This window comes from Mustela nivalis, assembly GCF_964662115.1.
Source record: "Mustela nivalis genome assembly, chromosome: 2".
Taxonomy (NCBI): Eukaryota; Metazoa; Chordata; class Mammalia; order Carnivora; family Mustelidae; genus Mustela; species Mustela nivalis.
Window position 1 is genome coordinate 44,053,712 of NC_139021.1, and position 21,626 is coordinate 44,075,337.

General features: G+C 39.0%; 1 protein-coding gene across 1 annotated transcript in view; it reads right to left on the reverse strand.

Annotated features, from left to right (window-relative positions):
* The window catches only part of NECAB1 (N-terminal EF-hand calcium binding protein 1), a 203,809-nt gene that overhangs the window by 146,449 nt on the left and 35,734 nt on the right, over positions 1-21,626 (reverse strand). Inside the window, exon 3 of the mRNA XM_082719412.1 lies at positions 19,570-19,678. Within this exon, the coding sequence (XP_082575538.1) occupies positions 19,570-19,678 (109 nt within the window). The remainder of the gene's footprint in view (positions 1-19,569; positions 19,679-21,626) is intronic.

Here is a 21,626-nt window from a genome sequence, read left to right on the forward strand (position 1 = left end):
CAAAGTCTCCTCATCTGCTTTTATGCCTACAATATCTGCTGTTATTTCCTTCTACTGACTAGGTCACTATTGTCTAAGAGAAGCAAAGACAGGCCTGGCCACAAACAAGAGAGGGATGTGATTGTTAATTTAATGTGTCAACTTGGTTGGGTGACAGTGCTCAAAAATGAGGTCAAACATTTTTCTGGATGTTTCTGTGAGAGTAACATAGATTGTCCTTCATAATGTAGGTGGGCCTCACATAATCAGTTAAAGGCCTGGGTAGAAAAAAGACTGATCTCTCTCCAGCAAGACAAAATTCTCTAGCAGATGGCTTTTGAACCTGAACTGCAATATCGGCCCTTCCAGGTTCTCTAGGCTACCAGCTCACCTGCAGATTTTGGATGCTCTGGTCTCCAAAATTACATGAGCCAATTCCTTAAAATAAACCTCTTTCCACATAATTATAGGTCTTTTTGACTATCTGGAGAACCCTGACAAATACAAAGGGCCGGATTCTTGACTTTTGATTCAAGGAAGAAAAAAGATTTAGAAGAATACAATTCAGCAACAGCGAAGCCTCCCCATCCCCCAACTAGATACAAATTCCCTAGACTAGAAGAGGAAAATAGGGAAAGGGAAAGTGAAGAGAACCAACATTCATGTGTCATCTTCCCTGAGAAGGTCATCTATCCTGTCTTCCCTCAAGGCCAAGTCTGTGGGGTGGAAATGGTAGTTATAGTACTGTTTTGGTGTTAGAACCTTAAAGAACCTTGAAATCTGACAAACGGAGGCTCGGTGACTCATCTCCAGATAGAAAGACTGTGTTCCTCTCCTTTGGCATGACGGGAGATGCAGATCTACCTGCGTGGGATCTGGGCAGGACCCAAGACAACGTGACAAAACTGCCTGTGTAGAGACCAGTTTGGGAGCAATCCAGGGATCATCAGAATAGGTGAGCAGGGGAGAGGTGGACCAGAGAGCTGGGAGACACGAATAGGGCTGGGGACCAAGAATAGAATCTGGTTAGAGAGATTCTGAACAGAACTCCTGACCAAAGATCAGGTGGGAAGGAAGACACCACAGCAGATTGATCATGGAAAGCTGAACACAGAGACAAACACATGCCTCTCTTCTCTCACAGTTTTGCACCAGGTAAGGCCCCATCCTCCTATACCACCCCCAGGAATGGAGGAGAATGACCTCCCACTGACTGTGATTACATTTCCACCCCCCTCCCGCAGAATGGAGGCAGGCGGAAATAGAAATTACGTTAACTTGGGGGGGCGGGGGGAAAGGTTACATATTCCATTTCCCACCCACCCAAGTTTCTGGTCTGTTAGGCCTGTAAGCCAGGAGACAGCACCAAAGAGAAAAAAGAGGTAGGCATGGATTCTGAAGCCCTGTGTTCTAGCCCAGGCTGACACAGGCATAATTTAGAGAAATGGCTTATCTTTTTTGAACTCAGTTTCCTCAAATGTAAGATGGAAGAGTTAGACCAGGATTTCCCTGAAGAAGCCAGATTTTCCTTTTCCTTGACATACACTGTCAGTGATTTAAAATTATAAATGGAAACATCTTGCTTAAAAGGAAGTACTTCTGTCTGAAAATTATGCTAGATTTTGTTAACTGCATAGTTTCTAGCACATAGCCAGAGCTTGAAACAGATCTGTTCGAGTGAAATGAAACAAATCTGAGTTCGGGGTTACAACTATCCTTGGGGTCCTGCCACCTAGTATACCTCACTGTTCTGGTGGATGAGCAAGGAAGAACAGTCAACCGGGCCAATGAAAAAAAAAATCATCAAATTCATATCTCTGCTCCAGGCTAAAATAATATCAAAGATTTTCCACTTGTGACCCTGTAAATCATAGCTGTGTCTGAAATTAAAGGGGGGGAAAAAAAAACAAGAAACAGAAAAAGATTCTTCCCTCCTTCTTCACTAGGGCAAGTGTTAATTAAAACTCCCTTGGATATGCAGAGGAAGAGAAAACCAGTAGTAATCCATCCATTCAACCTAAGGTATGATTCTGGAAGGGACACAAAACAGTAAACTTTACATGTTTCTCTCTATCCTCATCTGCCATGTTGCAGGGCAACTTTTCTAGCACGTAAACAATCATGTCTCATTTGCCGTGCCCTGAAAGTCCTTGGTAATTTTAGTAAAGCTCTTAAACACACACCATGAAAATCATGTGTAATGTACTGAGATTCATTGAGAAAAACAATAAAGGAAAAATCCCCAGGACATCTAATGTCAGCATTGTCTCGACACGGTAGCATTATAGAAAATGTCCTATACTGAAAAAGCCTCTAAGTGTGGTTACAAGCTCTAGTCATGCACAGTACAGAGCTAGACAACCCAGGACTCATTTGAAGAGCAAAGAGCTCTAGCAGACAAGATGTTCCAGCCCACATAAAACAAACAGCAAACAGCAACCAGGAAGCCCACCCACACAGCCAGGCCCTTGAGAGCCCGCTGACGATTTTGGTCTGCAGACAGCTTCTACATTGTGAGATGCAGCTTCGCCAGTCCTCCCTCTCTCCCCCAGCACTTGTCCTTAAGGGATGAGAAACAATGGAAAAATTCAGAAAGCAGTGACTTGGCATCTGTTTGTTCAGCATATGGATTTGTACTAAATACAACTTCAAGCCCAAGGACAAAAGGTAATCTTTAAGATCACCTTTTTAGGGGGCTCCCTGTGACCCACCTGGTGGAATTTTCCAGTCTACCTTTGCACTGCACTGCATGGGGTCTGGACGATGAAGTGTCCCACATAATCTCTCAGGCCTGAGCTATCTCTGTGTCCCCTCTTCTCCGATAATTCCTTCGAGGATCCAGATTGCTTTCCTTTCATTCCAAGCCGCCACCACCCTATTCTCCATCAGGAGGTTCTTCTCTCTTAAGACGAACCCAATATATTCAGTTCCCCCTTTCCCTCATGTTCTCAGCAACAAGTCTCCAAGTCTCTTTCACGGCTGTGAAACTTAACCACGAGGAGAGAGGGGAAGTGGAGTCCCTAACGGGGACTTTAAAAAAGTTTTCCTTTTTTAAAAAAAAATTATTTTATTTAAATTCAACTAATTAACATATACTCTATTGTTAGTTTCAGAGGTAGAGTTCAGTGATTCATCAGCTACACACAGCACACAGTGCTCACTACGTCACGTGCCCTCACTGATGCCCATGACCCAGTTACACCATCCCCCCCACTACTCTCCACTCCAGCAGCCCTCAGTTTGTTTCCTAAAGGTAAGAGGTTCTTACAGTTTGTCTACCTCTCTGATTTCATCTTATTTTATTTTCCCTCCCTTCTCCTAGGAGCCTCTGTTTTGTTTCTTAAATTCCACATACTCATGAAATCATACGATAATTGTCTTTTTCTGATTGACGTATTTTGCTTAGCTTAATACCCTCTAGGTAGGGATGGCATTTCTCAACTCACTTTCCTAGATGATACCCAGAGACTCAAGCAGCCTCCAGTATTCTCCTGTTATTATTAAAGTCCTTTCAACCCTCATCTACCTCTGGACTGTGCTCATCTCTTTTTCAGAGGAAGTCCATTTTCCAAGCTACTGTTGCCTGCCAAAGACACGATAAGGAAAAAAGCAATTTCTGTCAACTGGACTTCGCATTTCTAAAGCTCTCCAGAAAGGGAGAGGTTAATCTGCAAGGCTCTCTGACCAAGACACCCTGCCACAGACACCAGCAATATCCCTCACAGAAGAGTTGGAATAGCGTGCAGAGAACTAAATGAATGGACAGCTGCCCGGCCATCATCATCTTCCCCTGTCTGAACCCAGGAGGCAGCAATGAGCAAGGATTTTGTGATTCATGTATTCTGCACTCACAAGTACTACTAACCCAAGTTAAACAAACTTCCCATATTTATGTGGCACCTTCTGTGGTTGCCAGACTAAACTGATTCTTAACATTTGTCTCATGAGTTTTTACAACTTCCTGCCAGAAAATATTATTAGCGCCACTTAATATTCAAAGATAGTAAAACATTGAAAAGTTTGCTTGGCGAAGGCCTTCAGAAACAAAGTGACGATTACCATTCTACCAGACACCAAAGTAGTGTATAAATACCTATTTAGGGGCACCTGGTGGCTCAGTTGGTGAAGTGTCTGCCTTTGGCTCAGGTCATGATCCTGGGGTCCTAGGATCGAGCCCTGCATCAGGCTCTGCACCCAGTGAGGAGTCTGCTTGTCCTTCTGCCCCTTGCTCACACACACTCTCTCTTTCTCTCCCAAATAAATAAATAAAATATTTTCTTTCTTTTCTTTTTTTTAAGATTGATTAACAGGATGCTGTATAGAATAATGGTTAAGAGCTGGACTGCCCAGGCTTACCTCTCACTCTCTGTGTGACTTTAGGAAAATTACTAAATCTATTTCAGCCTTCTCATAGGTATTTTTGGTAAATATTAAATAAGCTAACAATGGACAGTACCTACAACAGGATCTGGCACATAGGAGTTAACCATTATTATTACTCTTCATTATCAGAGTACTGATCATCCAACATCTTTTGAGATCAGAAAGATTTAAACTTACTCAGAAAGACTAGTTTTTTTAAAAATTTTATTTAATTTTATTTTCTTCGGTGTTCCAAAATTCATTGTTTATGCACCAAACCCAGAAAGACTAGTTTTTAAAATGATGATTCAGATAAACATTTTTTTTTCAAGGACAGCTGAAGCAGCCTCTTAATTGGCCTTTCTATCTCCAGACCTGTCACCTCTCATCATTTTGGGGAGATCCATCTTTCTAAAACAGAAACCTAGTGTCACCACTTCCTTGTTTAAAACCCTTTGGTGGCTCCACCAGGACTGAAGCGTAGAAATCCGAATGCCCCATTGGCTGACAAGCCTTTCACAAGTGACTCTCTCTGTCTCTCTCCCCAGCACCCTCTTGAATTCAATGATTTGGGGTAGACTGCTTGTCTTTTAAGATCTCCAACATGCCATACTCTCTCTCACCCAAATCTTCCCCACATGCCATTCTCTTTGGCTGGAAACTTCTCTCATCTCCATCCCTACTCATATCCATACCTCTTCTTGATAAGTAGATGTACAAGTCATTTTCAAGAGGTCTTGATTGACACTTTAGACTAGGTTAGCCCATACCCCTAACTCCAAAAGTTTACACTTTTCTACATCCCTAGCTAAACTACAAATCTCTTGTTCACCACTATACCCTGAGTACCTAGCACAATATCTGGCACACCATAAAGACTAACACTTTACTGAAAGAATGCTAAGTTTAGTTTGTGCAGGCAAGACAAAATCTTAGACACAGGTTGACCTCAGAGTTCAATTTATTAGCCTCCTTCTCTCCCTAATCTCTAGGATCCTCTTCCTTAGAAGTCCAAGGAACTTGTGGTAGTCTCTTAGAACATTCAAGCTCTTCGTTTGCCATATCAGAGTTGACATAAAGTTGTTCAGGGGCACCTGGGTGGCTCTGTTGGTTGAGCATCTGACTCTTGATTTCAGCTGAGGTCATGGTCTCAGGGTTGTGCGATTGAGCCCCACAACAGTCTCCATGCTCAGCATTGCATCTGCTTGTCCCTCTCCCTCCGTCCCTCCCACTACTTGAACTCTCTCAAATAAATAAAATAAATAAATAAATAAAATCTTTAAAAAATTAATCATGAAAGGTTGGGGGCTAATTTAAAAGTTAAGAGGAAAAATGAGTTTTGTATGGTGGTTCTTTGTTGTTCTGGCACACAGCACTTAGTGTCTGACACAGAGTATCGGCCATATTTCCTCTCTTCCCACTAAAATTAAAATATGTAATATCTATAATATTTTATATTAAATTTCTAAGGATTCATGTTACTGGTAAAGAAACCTTGTGTCAAAGACTTTAAATGATCAACCAAGGACAGATTTCCTGTATAATCTATGACTGTGAGAGGGGGATTTCCGTCATGGGCTTTGAAGTCTATATTACCTTCTTCATCCTGAAGAATGGTTCCCATCAAATTCAATGAGGGTAACAATTTTTCACACATTCTTTTCATTGGACTATGTCTCTCTGAACATCCTCTATATTAAAGAAAAATCCCTATGAGCTTTTGTGAACCAGCCAGGACATAAACACAGTTAGCTCCATGGACAATAAAGAGATTTTGAAATGCAAAATATAAAGGGCAAGAATTTAGGATTGGGAATTCAAACTATAAGCAGAAATGCAGATCCAATCTGAATACATAGCAAAACAAAAATTTTAAATGTGGAGACCTCTTCCAACTCATTCTGATTTAATTGACTCTGGTAGACATAATCTTTGAACACTAAGTTTAGAGCTGGATCAGCCTGAGAGAGACAGAGAATGAGAGAGAGATTGGGAGAGAGAGTGAAAGAAACTAGATGGAGACAGTAACTCAGAGTTAGTACACACAAATCTATTAAATCAATAAGTAAGGATAAGTGACTAATTTCTTGCAAACTCAACAGGAATAACAGTTGTCAAGTTCAAAACTGGATTTTCACTTGGAAGCTATTCACAGTTCAGAAGAAAAAAAGACAAAAAGATAGAGAAACTCTTTGTGCCAATCTCATCTGTATTTATTAATTTCAACCTGATGGCAGTGAGGATGGGAAGATAGAGGGGAAAATGATTTGTGCAAATGATTAAAATCCTATTGTTTTCTATATGTAGATTTCTAATTACTTCGAATCATTGTTTTTAATCTAAAGTTCATTAAAAACAGGTTCCCAGAAAAACTTAAAAATAAAAAAACCATTAAACCCATTAGTGAATGAGTCAAGAAAAATATTCAGCTGATACCCATGCTCAGCTTTCTTCCTATTATACTCTGAGTTCACTACTAAAACCTCTTGCTAGTCTATTTTCTCCCCCACTGTGAAACCTTTTAAGAACGGAAAAGAGAATATAATATTCTATATAGGAGGAGCTTCTTTTAAAGCAGGGAAACTGTTTTACATATAAGTGCCAATCTACTAAATATACTGAGACAAAGAAAGTACTTAATTTAAACATTCTTGTCTGTTAAAATAAAGAGAATTGACATTTACACTTTAAAATTAAATTTCATAACTTTTTTTTTTAATTTTTTATTTTTTATAAACATATATTTTTATCCCCAGGGGTACAGGTCTGTGAATCACCAGGTTTACACACTTCACAGCACTCACCAAAGCACATACCCTCCCCAATGTCCATAATCCCACCCCCTTCTCCCAAACCCCCTCCCCCCAGCAACCCTCAGTTTGTTTTGTGAGATTAAGAGTCACTTATGGTTTGTCTCCCTCCCAATCCCATCTTGTTTCATTGATTCTTCTCGTACCCACTTAAGCCCCCATGTGATTCATGGGAGTAGAGAACTGTTTTAAAAGATAACTTTTTAAAAGTTTGAGGATCCAGAGCCAAACTCATTATTTATTCTATCTCCCACAAAAAGAATCAGTGCTTCTTTTTATTTGACAGGATCTGTTAGTAGCATCATACTTTCTATGGTCAGTTAGCCAGGATTTAAATTCCATAAATCACCAATAATGTGCCATTGTATGCTCTTCTTACATCAAATCAATATCTCCCATTCCTCAAGCCATCAATCAACTAAGTATTTATTGAAAGTAGTATAGCAATTACTGGAAATAATAGAAAACCGTATTTTTGCCTCAAAGGATTGCATGATTTAGATTTAGAGACAAGATTAATATGCTCATGAAACAATTAGCAGAAAATAACAGAAGATACATAATTAAACGGTACTGTGTGAAAGTATACACTGCAATTATGAAAATTTGGAGAAAGAGGACAATCAGGAAAGAAGAAAAGGTTAGTGAATACATCTTAATAATAATAATAATCATGATTACTATTTTGTGGCAGATATTTCCATATTATCACTAAACTTTGCAAAACGAGTCTTTACCTGGGCCCTATTTCACAGCCAATGAAATTAAGGTTTAATTACGAGCAATGACCACCTAGAGTTCTCAATGCTAGAAAGTAGAGGGATTTAAGCCCAACCTCAACCAGTTGCTGAGTTCCTTCCACATTGCAATGTTGCTTTTATGGAATTGGGTGGACCTGGATAGCTGGAAAGATTTATGAGGCAGAAAAAAGGGGCAGGATCATTCAGGCAAAATGCAGAGCACGAGATATGGGGAAGCAGGAAATCATCCCTTCTCCCTGAGCCCACTATATGTACCAGAGACTGCTAGATCTGGGAATCACTAGAAAGCAAAGCTGTCATGATCTCTGTCTTCATGTAGTTTATACCAGGGCGGTGAGCATGAATAAAAAAAACACAGAACAAATATAAAATTGTAACTTATATAAGTGTTTCAGAGAAGAGATACTCACTACAAGGAGAAAGCGGCCTCAGAAATCTAACCTAATAAGAAAGGTCAAGGAAAACTTTCATAAGATGTTTAGATGTGTACATGATTACTTAAATATGGGAAAAGATACAGAATATCACAGCTTAGGTGGTAGAGAGTGGTTATGTGGGGTGAGATAGGCATGGATAGTGGGAAAGGAGAAGAAATCCAAGAAAATAGCTTTCTGTGATTAAAACAGAATGTACACAATAGAGGTATGGCAACCAAATGCCATTGGTAAAATCGAGGTTGTAAAATTTCAGGTATTTTTATGCTCTTTCTTAGGATTTCTGTACTGTTTGAATCTTTTCTACAGTAAGTATATGTTATTTATATAATTCTTTTTTGTAGAGTGAAATAACTTCCTTAAGAGAGTGCCCTTGAAAAAATACATTTCAAAGGGAAGCAATCACTTTCAGACTATTTGTAATCTATATTTATTTTTTAAAAATCCTGAAACCTAGCGGTAACATAGAGAAAAAAAATCTGTAAATACTCCACCAAACTGACATTTTGAGAAAAAGCTTGTCTTTAGGTAGTGATAGTGACCATGAAGAGAATTAGATGGATTTGTAAGATAAATGAGCGAGGGGCGGTGGAGGGAGACAGAATTGGTTGGTGCATTGGGGGATGAAGAGGAAGAAAATATCCAAAGAAGTTAAGCACTGTGTTTTTGAAAAATACTGGGGTTAACATTTTGCTGACTTGATTTCATCCATTCAGTGAATATTGGTGAGGTAAGAAAGAAGGCTGCATCTATGTGAATAAATAATTCACCTAGTTTTCTCAGTAGACAATTTTTGTTTCGAGCAGTAATCGATTTTACTTTACCACCAGCAATTGTATTATGGCTGATGGGAAGTGAGTTCAGTAAAAATTAAAAGAAAACTCATGTTCTTTATTGGCAAGAAGGGATGACAACCAGAAAAGAATTCTCTAGATAAGGTTAAAAATATAAGATGATCTGAAACAGCATGAATGCAAAAGTCTTCAACACAAATGATTAAAGGAAACAGTACAATTCTGTGAGTGCTCTGAAGAACAATGGAGAAAATGAGGCAAGTGCACAGTGACAGAATGGAAGGCGGTAGGGAACCAAGTCCAAAAGTAAGAGATGAATCCCAGATACAAAGGTAGGATGAGGGCGGGGACATGTGCAAAGAATGGAAATAATGTACATAGAGAAAAAGAATAACATCTCTACATTGTGGCAACTCCCACACTGTAAAAATCCTACATAATGATTTAAAAAAGGGAAGAGATTAAGGCAGCAATTAAGGCAATTACCTCTATACTGTACATCCAAATATATTCTATTGCTGGAGAGAATGAACCACCTTTTCATCAAAAAGAAAATACCTGAAAGTGGTTTTTAAAACTGGCTGCGGAATATTTTGACTTCTGAGAGACAAAATAACATCTGAAAATTTACAGAAGTGGCCTGACAATAAGCTTGACTTTGGTTTTTAGGTAGCCCTAAGAGAATCCCAGGCCCTTACATATGGTATCTGTGAAACCCTGGGCGATTCACTGAACGTTATCAGATTTCTTAACTGAAGGTTGTGAAGAAGAAGAATATTTTTTTATTTCATTTCTGTGAAGATTATATAAGATGAGGCAAGTAAGCGCCTGGCACATGACCATTCAATAAATTTACTTTTCTACTTAATTAAAAAATTAAACATTTCCTCAACACTTTTTTTTAGAAATCAGACATGAACTGCCTCGACACAAATTTGGCTTGTCTACCATCAGAGACAATTGAGGCCGATTTTTTTTTTTTCTTCAGAAATTGTAACTAAAGGGAATCCACTTCTCCATCATCTGAAAAAGAAAATCTCTTTAAAATTCTCTCCTTTATAAATCCCCCAAACTATGCTAATCTTCTTAATTATAAAGTAGATTTGTCGAGTCCTCACTTTTCCTCCAGGAAAGAATCCTCAGCTCAATCAACACTGCAGATTGTAGAGTGGCCTGATTTAGGAGGAAGTGGTAATGGTGTCAAGGAAAAGCCGTCATGGAAAGTGAAGAATTTTAAAAGGAACTCTCAGGAAACAGCCTGTGTTTTTCTCTCCCTCTCTTTAAGAGCTAGAAATGCTCAAAGAAAGTAGGTGCGTTTCAGAGTTGATTGAAATGAAAGGCACATCTGAAAAATAGCTGAATATTAAGTAAATTCGTTGGCCACAGATTAGTGCTAATGGCCAGATGCAATCACTACCTGGAGACCCGGTTATGGGTTAGAGTGAGGTCGAGTAAGACTGTAAAACTTCTGTTTCCAGTCTCTAAAGTGTACCCATATAGAATATAATCAGAGTGTCTCTCTTAGCCATGTTCATAGTGCTAATTTTTAAATTCTTAAGAAATAAGAAGAACACCATAAGTGAGAACTGCCCAGAGTGTCCAGACTAGATGGGTAACTATGTTGAAAGACTCAGGGAATAAAGAACAGGTGTTATGCATTAAGTCTGCCTAAATTTTGGCAGTCCCTGAAGATACAGAGGCTTGGCAGGACCACAAGGAGCAAAGACATGGCACTGCAGACATGATTCTAGTAGTTGGAACATGGGAACACAGGAACACTGGGAAGTGACCCAATCAGATGGTCAGGAAGGGAGCAGGTGTAGGGAACTAGAACCCTGGACAGCTCAGGGCCACCAGGAGGCCTGTTTAAACAAAAATTTCTCCCTGGCTTCAATCTTTCCATTAAAAAGAGTCCCAGGGGTGCCCAGGTGGCTCCGTGGGTTGAGCCTCTCTGCCTTTGGCTGAGGTCATCATCTCAGGGTCCAGGGATGGAGCCCCGCATCAAGCTCTCTGCTTGGTGGGGAGCCTGCTTCCCCTGCCCCCTCTGCCTGCCTCTTAGCCTACTTGTGATCTCTCTCTCTCTCTCTCTGTGTCAAATAAATAAATAAATTTTTAGAAAAATAATAAAAATAAATTTTAAAATATAAAAAGAGCTCCTGATTTTCCTAAATGACCCCACACTCAGTAAAGACTGTCTGGAATTCAAACTCCACCAAGCCTCTTGTCCTTTTAGGGAAATGGATTATATTCCTTTTCTCTTTCACATTGTATTTTCCTGAAAATGGTGATTTTTCAGGGATGTGAATGTAACCCAAGCCAAGCTAACGTAATTCAAGATCAGAATTTTGCTGGGACTCTTGGGAAAGGAAGATAATCTCTGGGAGTTTGCCAAGCTGGTGGCAATATGAACCCAGAGCTTCTAGTGACTATCCTGTATTCTCAGGAAGAGGATGTGCTTGAGAGAACAGCCCTCATGGAGAAAAGAAGAGGTGAGAGATGAGGGCAGACAGATTCCTAGCACTGTTGTTGCAGTACTTGGTTCCAGCACACATGAAGCCAATCTCTGGACTTTTTAGATACATAATTTTCTAGGTCAGCTTAATTTATGCTTCCGTCACTCACGACCAGTGAAGTCCTGCCCACTCTATTGTCTTCTGCCCTATTGTCAAGCAAAGCTTGGGGGAAGTTGAGGAATCTGTACAGAATGTTATTCTCTCCCTCCTTAGTATCAGGCTCCTTTGACTCCGTGCCTCACTTGGCATATAAACATTCTGAACTAAAATCATTGGCCACAGTTGATAGATAATTGCTTCTCCCTCTGGAAAGCAGCATACATTGGCCAGCCTTTCTCTGTTTATGCCAAGGAGTTTACTTAATGTCTGGATAGGGGTCAGCTCACAGCCTAGTTCTTACAGCTAAGTCTTTGTATAACATTTTTCATTTTAAATTCAATTTAGTTAACATATAGTGTATTACTAGCTTCAGGGGTAGAATTCAGTGATTTATCAGTTGCATAGAACACCCAATGCTCCTAACTTCAGGTACCCTCCTTAATGCCCATCACCCAGTTACCCCATTCCCCCACTCACTCCCCTCCAGCAACCCTCGGTTTGCGTCCTATGGTTAAGAGTCTTTTATGGTTTGCCTCCCTCTTTTTTTTACTTATTTCTTCTTTCCTTCCTCTATGTTCATCTGTTTTGTTTCTTAAATTCCACATGAGTGAAATCATATGGTATTTCTTTCTCTGACTGACATATTTCACTCAGCATAATATCCTCTAATTCCATCCACATCGTTGCAAATGGCAGATTTCGTTCGTTTTGGTGGCTGAGTAATATTTCCTTATATATCTATACCACATCTTTATCCATTCATCCACTGATGGACTTCTGGGCTCTTTCCATATTTTGGCTATCGTGGACTTTGCTGCTATAAACACTGAACTACATGTGCTCCTTCTTGTCACTATTTTTGTATCCTTTGTATAAATGCCTACTAGTGCAATTGCTCAGTCATAAGGTAGCTCTATTAACTTTTTGAGGAACCTCCATACTGTTTTCCAGAGTGGCTGCACCAATTTCTGTTCCCACCAAGAGTGCAGCAGGGTTCCCCATTCTCCATATCCTCGCCAACATCTATTTCCTGACTTGTTAATTAAAGCCATTCTGACCAGCGTGATGTGGTATCTCATTGTGCTACAGCTAAGCCTTGATCGTGGAGCTGAAAGAAATGCTCCATCTGTGTTCTCTCTGCTCATTTGCTCATGGCCAGTTTGGGCCTTGCTAGAATACTTGGAGCACTCTTCAGCCAAAGCTCCTTTGGCCAATCTGTATTGCTAAACCTCAACTCTGGACACCTGGTCTGTCCACTCCATTTCGCCCTATTATAGTATGGTACTTTTCGCTTTACTCTCTTGACATCTTGACATATAGCTACACAGCCTCTTCCTCTTTTCCAGCTTCTTTACTGTGTACCTCTCAGTCATGGCATCCTTGCTTGGCTAGCACCTGGGACTGTGACCTGCCCTCTTCTCCAGGCACTTAAGTCTTGGTGCTGCTTTTTGAGCCTCCAGTTCCAGTTGAAGATGCGACTGGTTATGTTAATAGGAAGCTCTCTCATGCCCACTATGGAATTGCAATAAACTTTCCAGTCGCAACGCAGTGCAAGCTGTGTCACATACTTTTCAGACCAACCTACTGTTTCTCCCTTGGGTACTGGTACTGCCTTCTTTTCTTACTGCCCACAAAATGTGTCTACTTAAGCATGTGATGAGTAACTCAAGGAGAAAGTGGTTGCATCAACCAACTCATCAAGCCTTAGCATTTCACTGTCGTGCACAAATAAAAGATGAACAACCTTCTGTTTCAGAAGGAACCAAATTCTGCCATCTGGAATAAATCCTTGGATATCCTTACTCTCCAATTATTATGGGATTTAATCTCATCATTGGTGCATAAAACTGTCTTCAAATATTAGAAAGACTTGTCATAAAATATTTGTCTTCTGCATGCCCCTAAGGAGCGGAACTAAGAAAAATAAGTGGAAGTTGAGAGAGAAATTTTCTGTTTAAGAAAGAGATTTTTGAGCTTTTAGAGCTAGCTCAAGATGGACTATGCTCTTTTAGTAGGTGGTGATATTTCTGTCACTTTGGTGTGCTTCAGTGATTTAACAAGTATTGGGTGAAATCCCAGTAATCGGCACTGAAAAAATTATTTTAGCCTAGAATGAGGAATACTCGACCTGAAGACAACAGTTGCCCATCTCTAGTTAAACCCTCCCCCCAACTTCCATCTGCAGGCCCTGGGAAGCTCTTCTGTGTGTTCACTCTCTGACCTAAGAGCAACACTCCCATCTGTTTTACCATTTGGTTTATCTTAACAATCTGGAACTCCAAAGTGCAGTACACTGGAAGAATCATTTTTGGTCTCTAGGGGATCTTTCCCCCGCCTGTGCTATGGTTAACACCAAGGGAATTATGTTAATTTATTCATGTGTTCCTCTGACTGAAAAATGTAGACAAGCTGGCATTCTGATGAGTAAGAGCTCTTCTGATCAACTGTGGAAGTTTCCTCTTGACCTAATGATCTTCCTTCTATCTATTCCTGCTCTCTGATGTGGTGGCTTCAATGTTAAGCTATTGAAGCTCTAGATTTAGTTTGTGCTAAACTTCGCTAAACTTAAATGTTAAGGGCTTTGTTTATTCTTTTTTAGACAGTAACTTATACAAAATTTGAGAAAAACGTGTGCCCAAAACCCTTTAATGGAGATGGAAAAGCTGTAACAAGGCTAATTAAAATGACTGAGAAATTAATAATTCTTTTTTTTAAGAAGAGAAAAAACTAGGCATATTTGATCCAGACAGCAGGCAGTTAAAATGAGGCTTGACAAAAGTCTGTGAAATCACGAAAGGCTTAGTAAGGTCAACATGGCATTTTCAGAATGTTGTGGACTATTAGGTTATGTACACTTCCTTTAAAGTTTGAGAAAGTTAAAAATTTCAACAATATTTTGCCCTGTTGACAGAAACTTATATTTTGACGTTCTTTTTCTTTGTTATGCTGTATAACCCAAGTATCCTCCACAGGAAAAAGTTGGCTTTTTGTCCCACACTCAACCAACTACACCACTGAAGAAAAAAACTCCTGAAAAATCCTGAATGTACAAACATAATGGAAAAGATCTACCAAATTTAAAATAAATTTTTGAATATAGGGGATGAAAATTTAGACTTCTAATGCCTTCAGATTTCTCCTATTTTCATTCAGTTTGTTTTTTATTTCTAGTCCTTGCTCCGAGTGCAATCTGCAGGCCATCTACATTAGGCCTGAATATAATTTCTGACAAAACATTATCTTAAAATTCTAGTCAAGAATTAAGATGATTCACGGAATTCTCATTAGAAGGATATTATACCAAATGTTGAGATTAAGTTTGCAACTCTGCAGGCTGGAAAGGTGACCACAACTCCCTCGACACCTCCCTTAATATGGAGGGACATGTGGTTGATGGCTTCATTTTGAAATACACTAGAAAAAATTCTCTATGATTCAGACCTATAAATACTTCCTATCTTGGTAGTAGTCATGTATAGAAATCTTTGCAGTGTCTCAAATGTGTAAGTTCTTATGAAGATGCATGGCTTCGGGTCTGTTCTTGTATTTGTTGGTGATAGTTTACTTGCATCCAGGAAAGGAAATCTAACTGAAAAGATTCAAGTGGTTCCAGGGCATACTAAAAGCTGCAGTCGAATCTTCTAAACATAATTTCTTAAATGAACATGTTGATTTTTTAAATTAAAATAAAGAGCGCCTGGGTGGCTCAGCGGGTTGAAGCCTCTGCCTTCGGCTCCAGTCATGATCCTGGGGTCCTGGGATAGAGACCTGCACCGGGCTCTCTGCTCAGTGGGGAGCCTGCTTCCCCGCCCCCCCCCCCCGCCCCGGTTCTACTTGTGCTCTCTGTCTGGCAAATAAATAAATAAAATCTTAATAAATAAATAAATAAATGAAATAAAAGAGAAAAGAAACGAATGAACAAAAGGAAAGGAAAAAAACCTGGAGAATTGGATTTGGAAATTAAAACTGCTACCTAGGGGTGCCTGGGTATAGCTCAGTAGGTTAAAGCCTCTGCCTTCAGCTCAGGTCATGATCCCAGTGTCTTGGGATCAAGCCCTGAGTTAGGCTCTCTGCTCAGCCGGGAGCCTGCTTCCCACCCCCCCACCGCCTCCCGCTCTGCCTACTTGTGATCTCTGTCTGGGAAATAAATAAATAAAATCTTTAAAAAAACTAAAAATAAAATAAAACTTCTACCTAAATGTGTGTGGACAGGGCAATATATATATTTTTTTAACTTAAAACTTTGTTTTAATTATTGCACCACTCTATGTTAAAGTTTGTTCATTTAAAAGATTCCTATAAAAACATGGTTTCTGAAAATCTGTAGATTTACGTGATGGCTTTTTTTATATCCTTTTATAAGGAATAATTTACTTAATTTTGGTATTTAAAATAACTTTAATTATTTATACTTCTAAATAACATTTGCTTTCCATGATTGAGCAGAATATTCTTCATGGGAAAAAAGGGCAGAATTTAGCTAGCAAGATAGGTTCTCAATATTTTCCTTATTTCTAAATATTTTCAGAGTGGATATGTCACTTTTCAAACACAGCAAATCTAATATTTATAGCAAAAAGACAGATTTCTATAGATGACAGAAATGAGCTGAGATAATACTTAGAATACACTTTTGCATAGAATGGAATCTTACTCAAATAAGCTTAAGAAAATGCAGTGCATTAAGTGAATAGTGATTTAATGGACTCTAAGAGGAAGTTAAACCACCAGATATCAGGAGGGGCAGGAACCAGGCATCCCCAAGGGCCTCAGCAGCAGACATTCGTGGGATTTAAATCTCTTGGGTCACCATAAATGTGAGACAATGAGTCTGCAGGACGAGCTCTAGCCTATGTATAACTTGGCTCCTTCAGGCCAGGATGTACCCTTGAGCAAATTTGAAAGGTTGGCAATGCTCAGCCCATGAGAACATATTTTCTTAGAAGTTATGTGGAAGGGGAAAAATTATATGGCATGTATAGTACAATCACTAAAATAATTAAAACTTGGATCATGCAAAGACAAAAGTTACCATTTGCTTGAAGTATAGCTCTGAAATTTCTATGTCAGTGTTTGAATTAATCTCCCTAAATGATCAAAGCTGACACTGACATACTTTCTTTAAAAAAAAAAAATACAATTCAGAAATGTCTACATTAGCTCCAAATTAAGTTGAATACAAGTATCAGAAAAGTTACCATAAAACACTTAAGTGCTTTTACTAATGCATATGTGAGAGTAACTGGTAGAAATCATCACTCTTAAAAAATAAGAAAAGAAAAGAAAAGAAATCATCACTCTTTTGGACTTACTGTATAAATCATTGCATAGACTTCTTTAGCACTTAATGTAATCTTAATGCTATGCCAAGTAATTTCAACTAATAAATGTATAAATAAAATAGCAAAACCAGTCCAACAAGGTCTATTGAAAACTTTGTTTTTCACTAATAGGAGCAAATATGTGCTTTTTTTGTTTTGTTTTGTTTTTTTAAGATTTTATTTATTTGACAGAGAGAGATACAGCGGGAGAGGGAACACAAGGAGTGGGAGAGGGAGAAGCAGGCTCCCCGCTGAGCAGGGAGCCTGATGCGGGGCTCCATCCCAAGACCCTGCGATCATGATCTGAGCCAAAGGCAGGCGCTTAACAACTAAGCCAACCAGGCACCCCAGGAGTCAATGTGTTTTGAAAAATCTCTGTGACACCGAATTTTGCAACTATGACTTTCAATGATTGTTCCAAACCTGGATATTGTTAAAACTCTAGTAATAAATGTAATGTAGAAGAAATAATCAGCATACATAATGAAGTATTAGCATCTCAACTTCCAACATCTGAGCCACAAAGGGAGCCTCTGCTCTTTCACTTAGATATCATTTCTCGGAATGGTTCACATGGCTTCCTTTCTTCCATGCATAAACATTATTCCCCAGCAGTCATTTAAGAATTCAGCTAGCATCTGTGGTCCTTCTCCACATTTACCCCATTAGCACTGCCCCTTAGTGGCGCCACAATGACCTACAAAGATATTTCTCCCGGGTTTAAGAGCTTTAAGAGCGTCTCCTGGCCTGCAGTTTAAATTTGAGACACTTTTGCTTCTCAGAATGCCAGTTCCTTCTTGTCTGGCCCATTCTTCCCTTCCCAGATTTTTCTCCTCCTGCACTCAGCCTTACAAACTGACATTTTGGTGACGCAAAAATACTTCTCACTCCCATCCAGCTTCTACTTCCAGGTCTTTCCTTATGCATTTTTCCTCTAGTTGGAATATATATCCTCTCATCCCCTTCTTTATCTAATCAGTTTCTGCTCTCCCATAAAGACTCAGCTCCTGGCTTCCTAATCCTCAGAACATTCCTGGAGCCTGCCAAAGTAGGCTAAAATTCCCTGCCCCACTGTGTTATCCCAAAGTGTTCTACATACCTCAGTCACAATACCTCTACATACTATACCTCTACGTACTATCCCAAAGTCCTATATACCTCAGTTACAGTACCTATGATATTATATAGAAGTGATCAGTGAGGGGGTCTGCTGTTCCATAAATTATAAGCTGATTCCATGCTGTACCACCAATACCCAGGAGGGACTTAGATTTGTTGAACAGCTCACACTATTTCTGACAACAAAAAAACGTAAGCGGTTTCATAGGGAATTTGAAATTCCAACAGAAGTCAAGAAATTTACAAACTGATTATTTAACAATTTGCAGCTGCTTGAGTTAAGTGAATTTAATCTTTTAATTTTTCTTACTAGTTTGTTGCAAAAAGAGTCTATGCTTAGAGGTAGCCCAAGAGCATTTTTCTTGGCAAGCTGGCTCACTGCCTGGAACCATGTCAACACTTGGCCTAAAGCAAAACAGTGATTGTTCAAGTAGCAGACACGCTGATGGATCTCATGGCAAGACTGAATGATGCATTTTCCACATTAGAATTCTGTAATCATGACTGTCACAAATGTGATTTGATTCAATTACCCAAATCGAACAGCGCATTTCTCTTGTTCTCTATCCTAAATTCCTCATTATTTTATATTTTTAAGTATAGTAAGAATAGAAATAGAAACTTTATCAATACTCAACTGATGCAAAGGAAAGAACTATATATGTAAAATAAATAAAATAGATCACTGTACTCATTCATTGTTCAGAAAAGAATTCTGTATTCCAAATTACCTGCTTACCCCAGGGAACAGTGATTTGTCCAGATAATCACTGCAGCTCTGCATTTCACTGCACTAATATAAAAATGGCCTAAGGACAATTTTTAGATGAAGCAAACAGAGATGAAAGCTAAGAAACAAGTTAAAATTCTATTTTCTTAATATTGATAAAATTAGAATTATTTATAATCTTTGCTTTTGTTTTACATTTTGCACACTCTAAAGTTACCCTAAGAGGGCTCCCTACAGGGCACCTGGGTGGCTCAGTTGGTTAAGCGACTGCCTTCAGCTCAGGTCATGATCCCAGAGTCCTGGGATCGAGTCTCACATCGAGTCCCGCAATGGGCTCCCAGCTCCATGGGAAGTCTGCTTCTCCCTCTGACCTTCTCCTCCCTCATGCTCTCTCTCAAATAAATAAATAAAATATTATTTTTAAAAAAGAGGGCTCCCTACAGAAGATCGCTGTTTCACCGTTCAGTGCTCAGTTTTTCAGACTATTTCAATTACTAAAGAGGGGGTATCTCAAAACTAACCATAAGGAATTAAACATTACAAAATGTACCCTCTGCATATTTCCTCCTTCTCCCCTTCATCAGTATGTGCTTGGTCACACCTTCTCTACATCATTTGCAGAATCCAATGATAAAAAAGTTCCTTACTTGGTATTATGTGTGTCGATGGTATGAAAGAGCTCATGTAATTCTTCTCCACTCAGAACTCCATCTGCAAAATATGCTTTGAATTCTTCAAAGGACAATTTTCCATCATCTGAAATGGTAGGAACAGACAGAAGAGAAGCAAATCATTTCACCTCTGTATACTGTTATATCTTTTAATTTTAAAAACTTTGCCCAAATGCTTATGCAGGTTTATTTGTGTCTGTAAACACATTTATTTTAAAAGAGCGAATAATTCAAAGTGCAAAAAAGAAAAATGATTTAATATCTCTCTATAGTACATAGGCTTCAGATGTATACTCCCTGATGAAATAGGTCTAATGGTTTTAAGTATGTTTGGGATCATTTATTTCTAGGGCAAACATTTAACAAACAATTTAACATGTCAAAAGGTTATCCACCCAACCAAATAATAGCCTAAGACAGAGTCACTTATTTAAACATTTTGTCTTGATATACAGGATCTAGCAGATTACAGAATAAATACTGGATGTTTAATAATGCATATTGATTAAATGAATACTAATATTTAGATTTTAGAATCGTTATTATAATCCAACAAACGGTATTCATTCCCTACTACTTAAACAAAAGAACAGTTTCTAAAGACAAGCACATTCTACTTATTGTGGAATACAAAAGTGAATGACAATTAAATTAGGGAGTCTAATAAAAAGAGATAAGATGTGTAGATGTTAGTGTAAGTGCATTACACAGTAACACACAGTAAAGGCAATAAGAGATATATTTTGGAATATATGGGAGTTAGGGCGATCAAAGATCCTTTCATTTGGGGGCATGAGGAGTTTTAGTAACTTTTGCGTCTGACATTCTGCAACAGGTAAATGTGGATAAGTAGAGACTGAAGAAACACAGTAACAAATTAAAGTAAAAGATCTCTACTAGATACAGAAGCAGAAAATTTAATAGAATAGATGTGAAGGAAAAAGAAAACATCCTTCTTTCTATGCAGGAAACTGGTTTACCAGTTATCTCAGGTAAGTTGCCAAATGATTTAAGTGGTGGAATGTTCCTCTCCATTTACAAAGAGGAGGAAAGAATTTAGGGTCACAAAACTCCTAAGTGTGGTCTTACCAACACCATACTCAACAAAGTAGAATGTGTCTTTGAGAAAAAGGTGATAAGATTTAATAGGATTGGATCTTCAAGACCCATTTGGGTCTTCCCGCCCCCCCCCCCAAAAGATGGCCCACAGACCCCTGGAGTTCAGTTAAAATACAAATTCCTGCGCCCTGTCAGAGCATCTTAATCTCCTAGAGGGCATGGAGGAGGGGGGGCAGTCAAGCAATCAAGATTTTTAATGACCTGTGAGAGTCCTCCTCACACTAACACTTACCATAAAGGACACAATAGGCCTAATCACTGAAAGAGCTGCTTTTTCGGATAGGGATTTAAAGGCTGTAACATTTTCAGAAATCCTTATTTGCAAAATATAAATATAAAGACCTTTGAGAGTTTTTAAATTCCATATAATTATACTTTTAACTTAATAGGTGTATTAGAGCAATCTTCCAGTTAATTCTTGCCAATAGCTAACTGAGCAGACTTAGCATTAGAGGTCACAACAAACCTGATCTAGATTGTGCACTGAATGAGATCCTCACTCCCCAGAGGTCCCCTGGATAGACCTACCCCAGTCTAGCTCAGCCATTCAAAGACCACAGCAACCCACTGCAAAATGAAACTGAATCCACCAGGCTCATCAATTGTCTAATTTTGTATTTCTGCTTTTGGATGGGATATTTTAGTCTCATATCTCAAATAACTATGTTGAACTTTGGCTCAGTGTAACCTGAGGTTTATTCCAGACTGGACATATTATAGTTATTGCTACTGTGTATCTCCTTACTTTGGCAAAATAATATATCACAAGGTTGGGGAACCGGACACAAATCACATCTGGGTATAGAGGAAAGAAGGGAAAAAAAGGGAGGAAGAAGAGCAGGAGAGAGGGAGGAAGAGAAGAGAGAGGGGAGGGGGTAGGAGAGACAGAGGGAGAAGAAAGGAAAAAGGAAAGG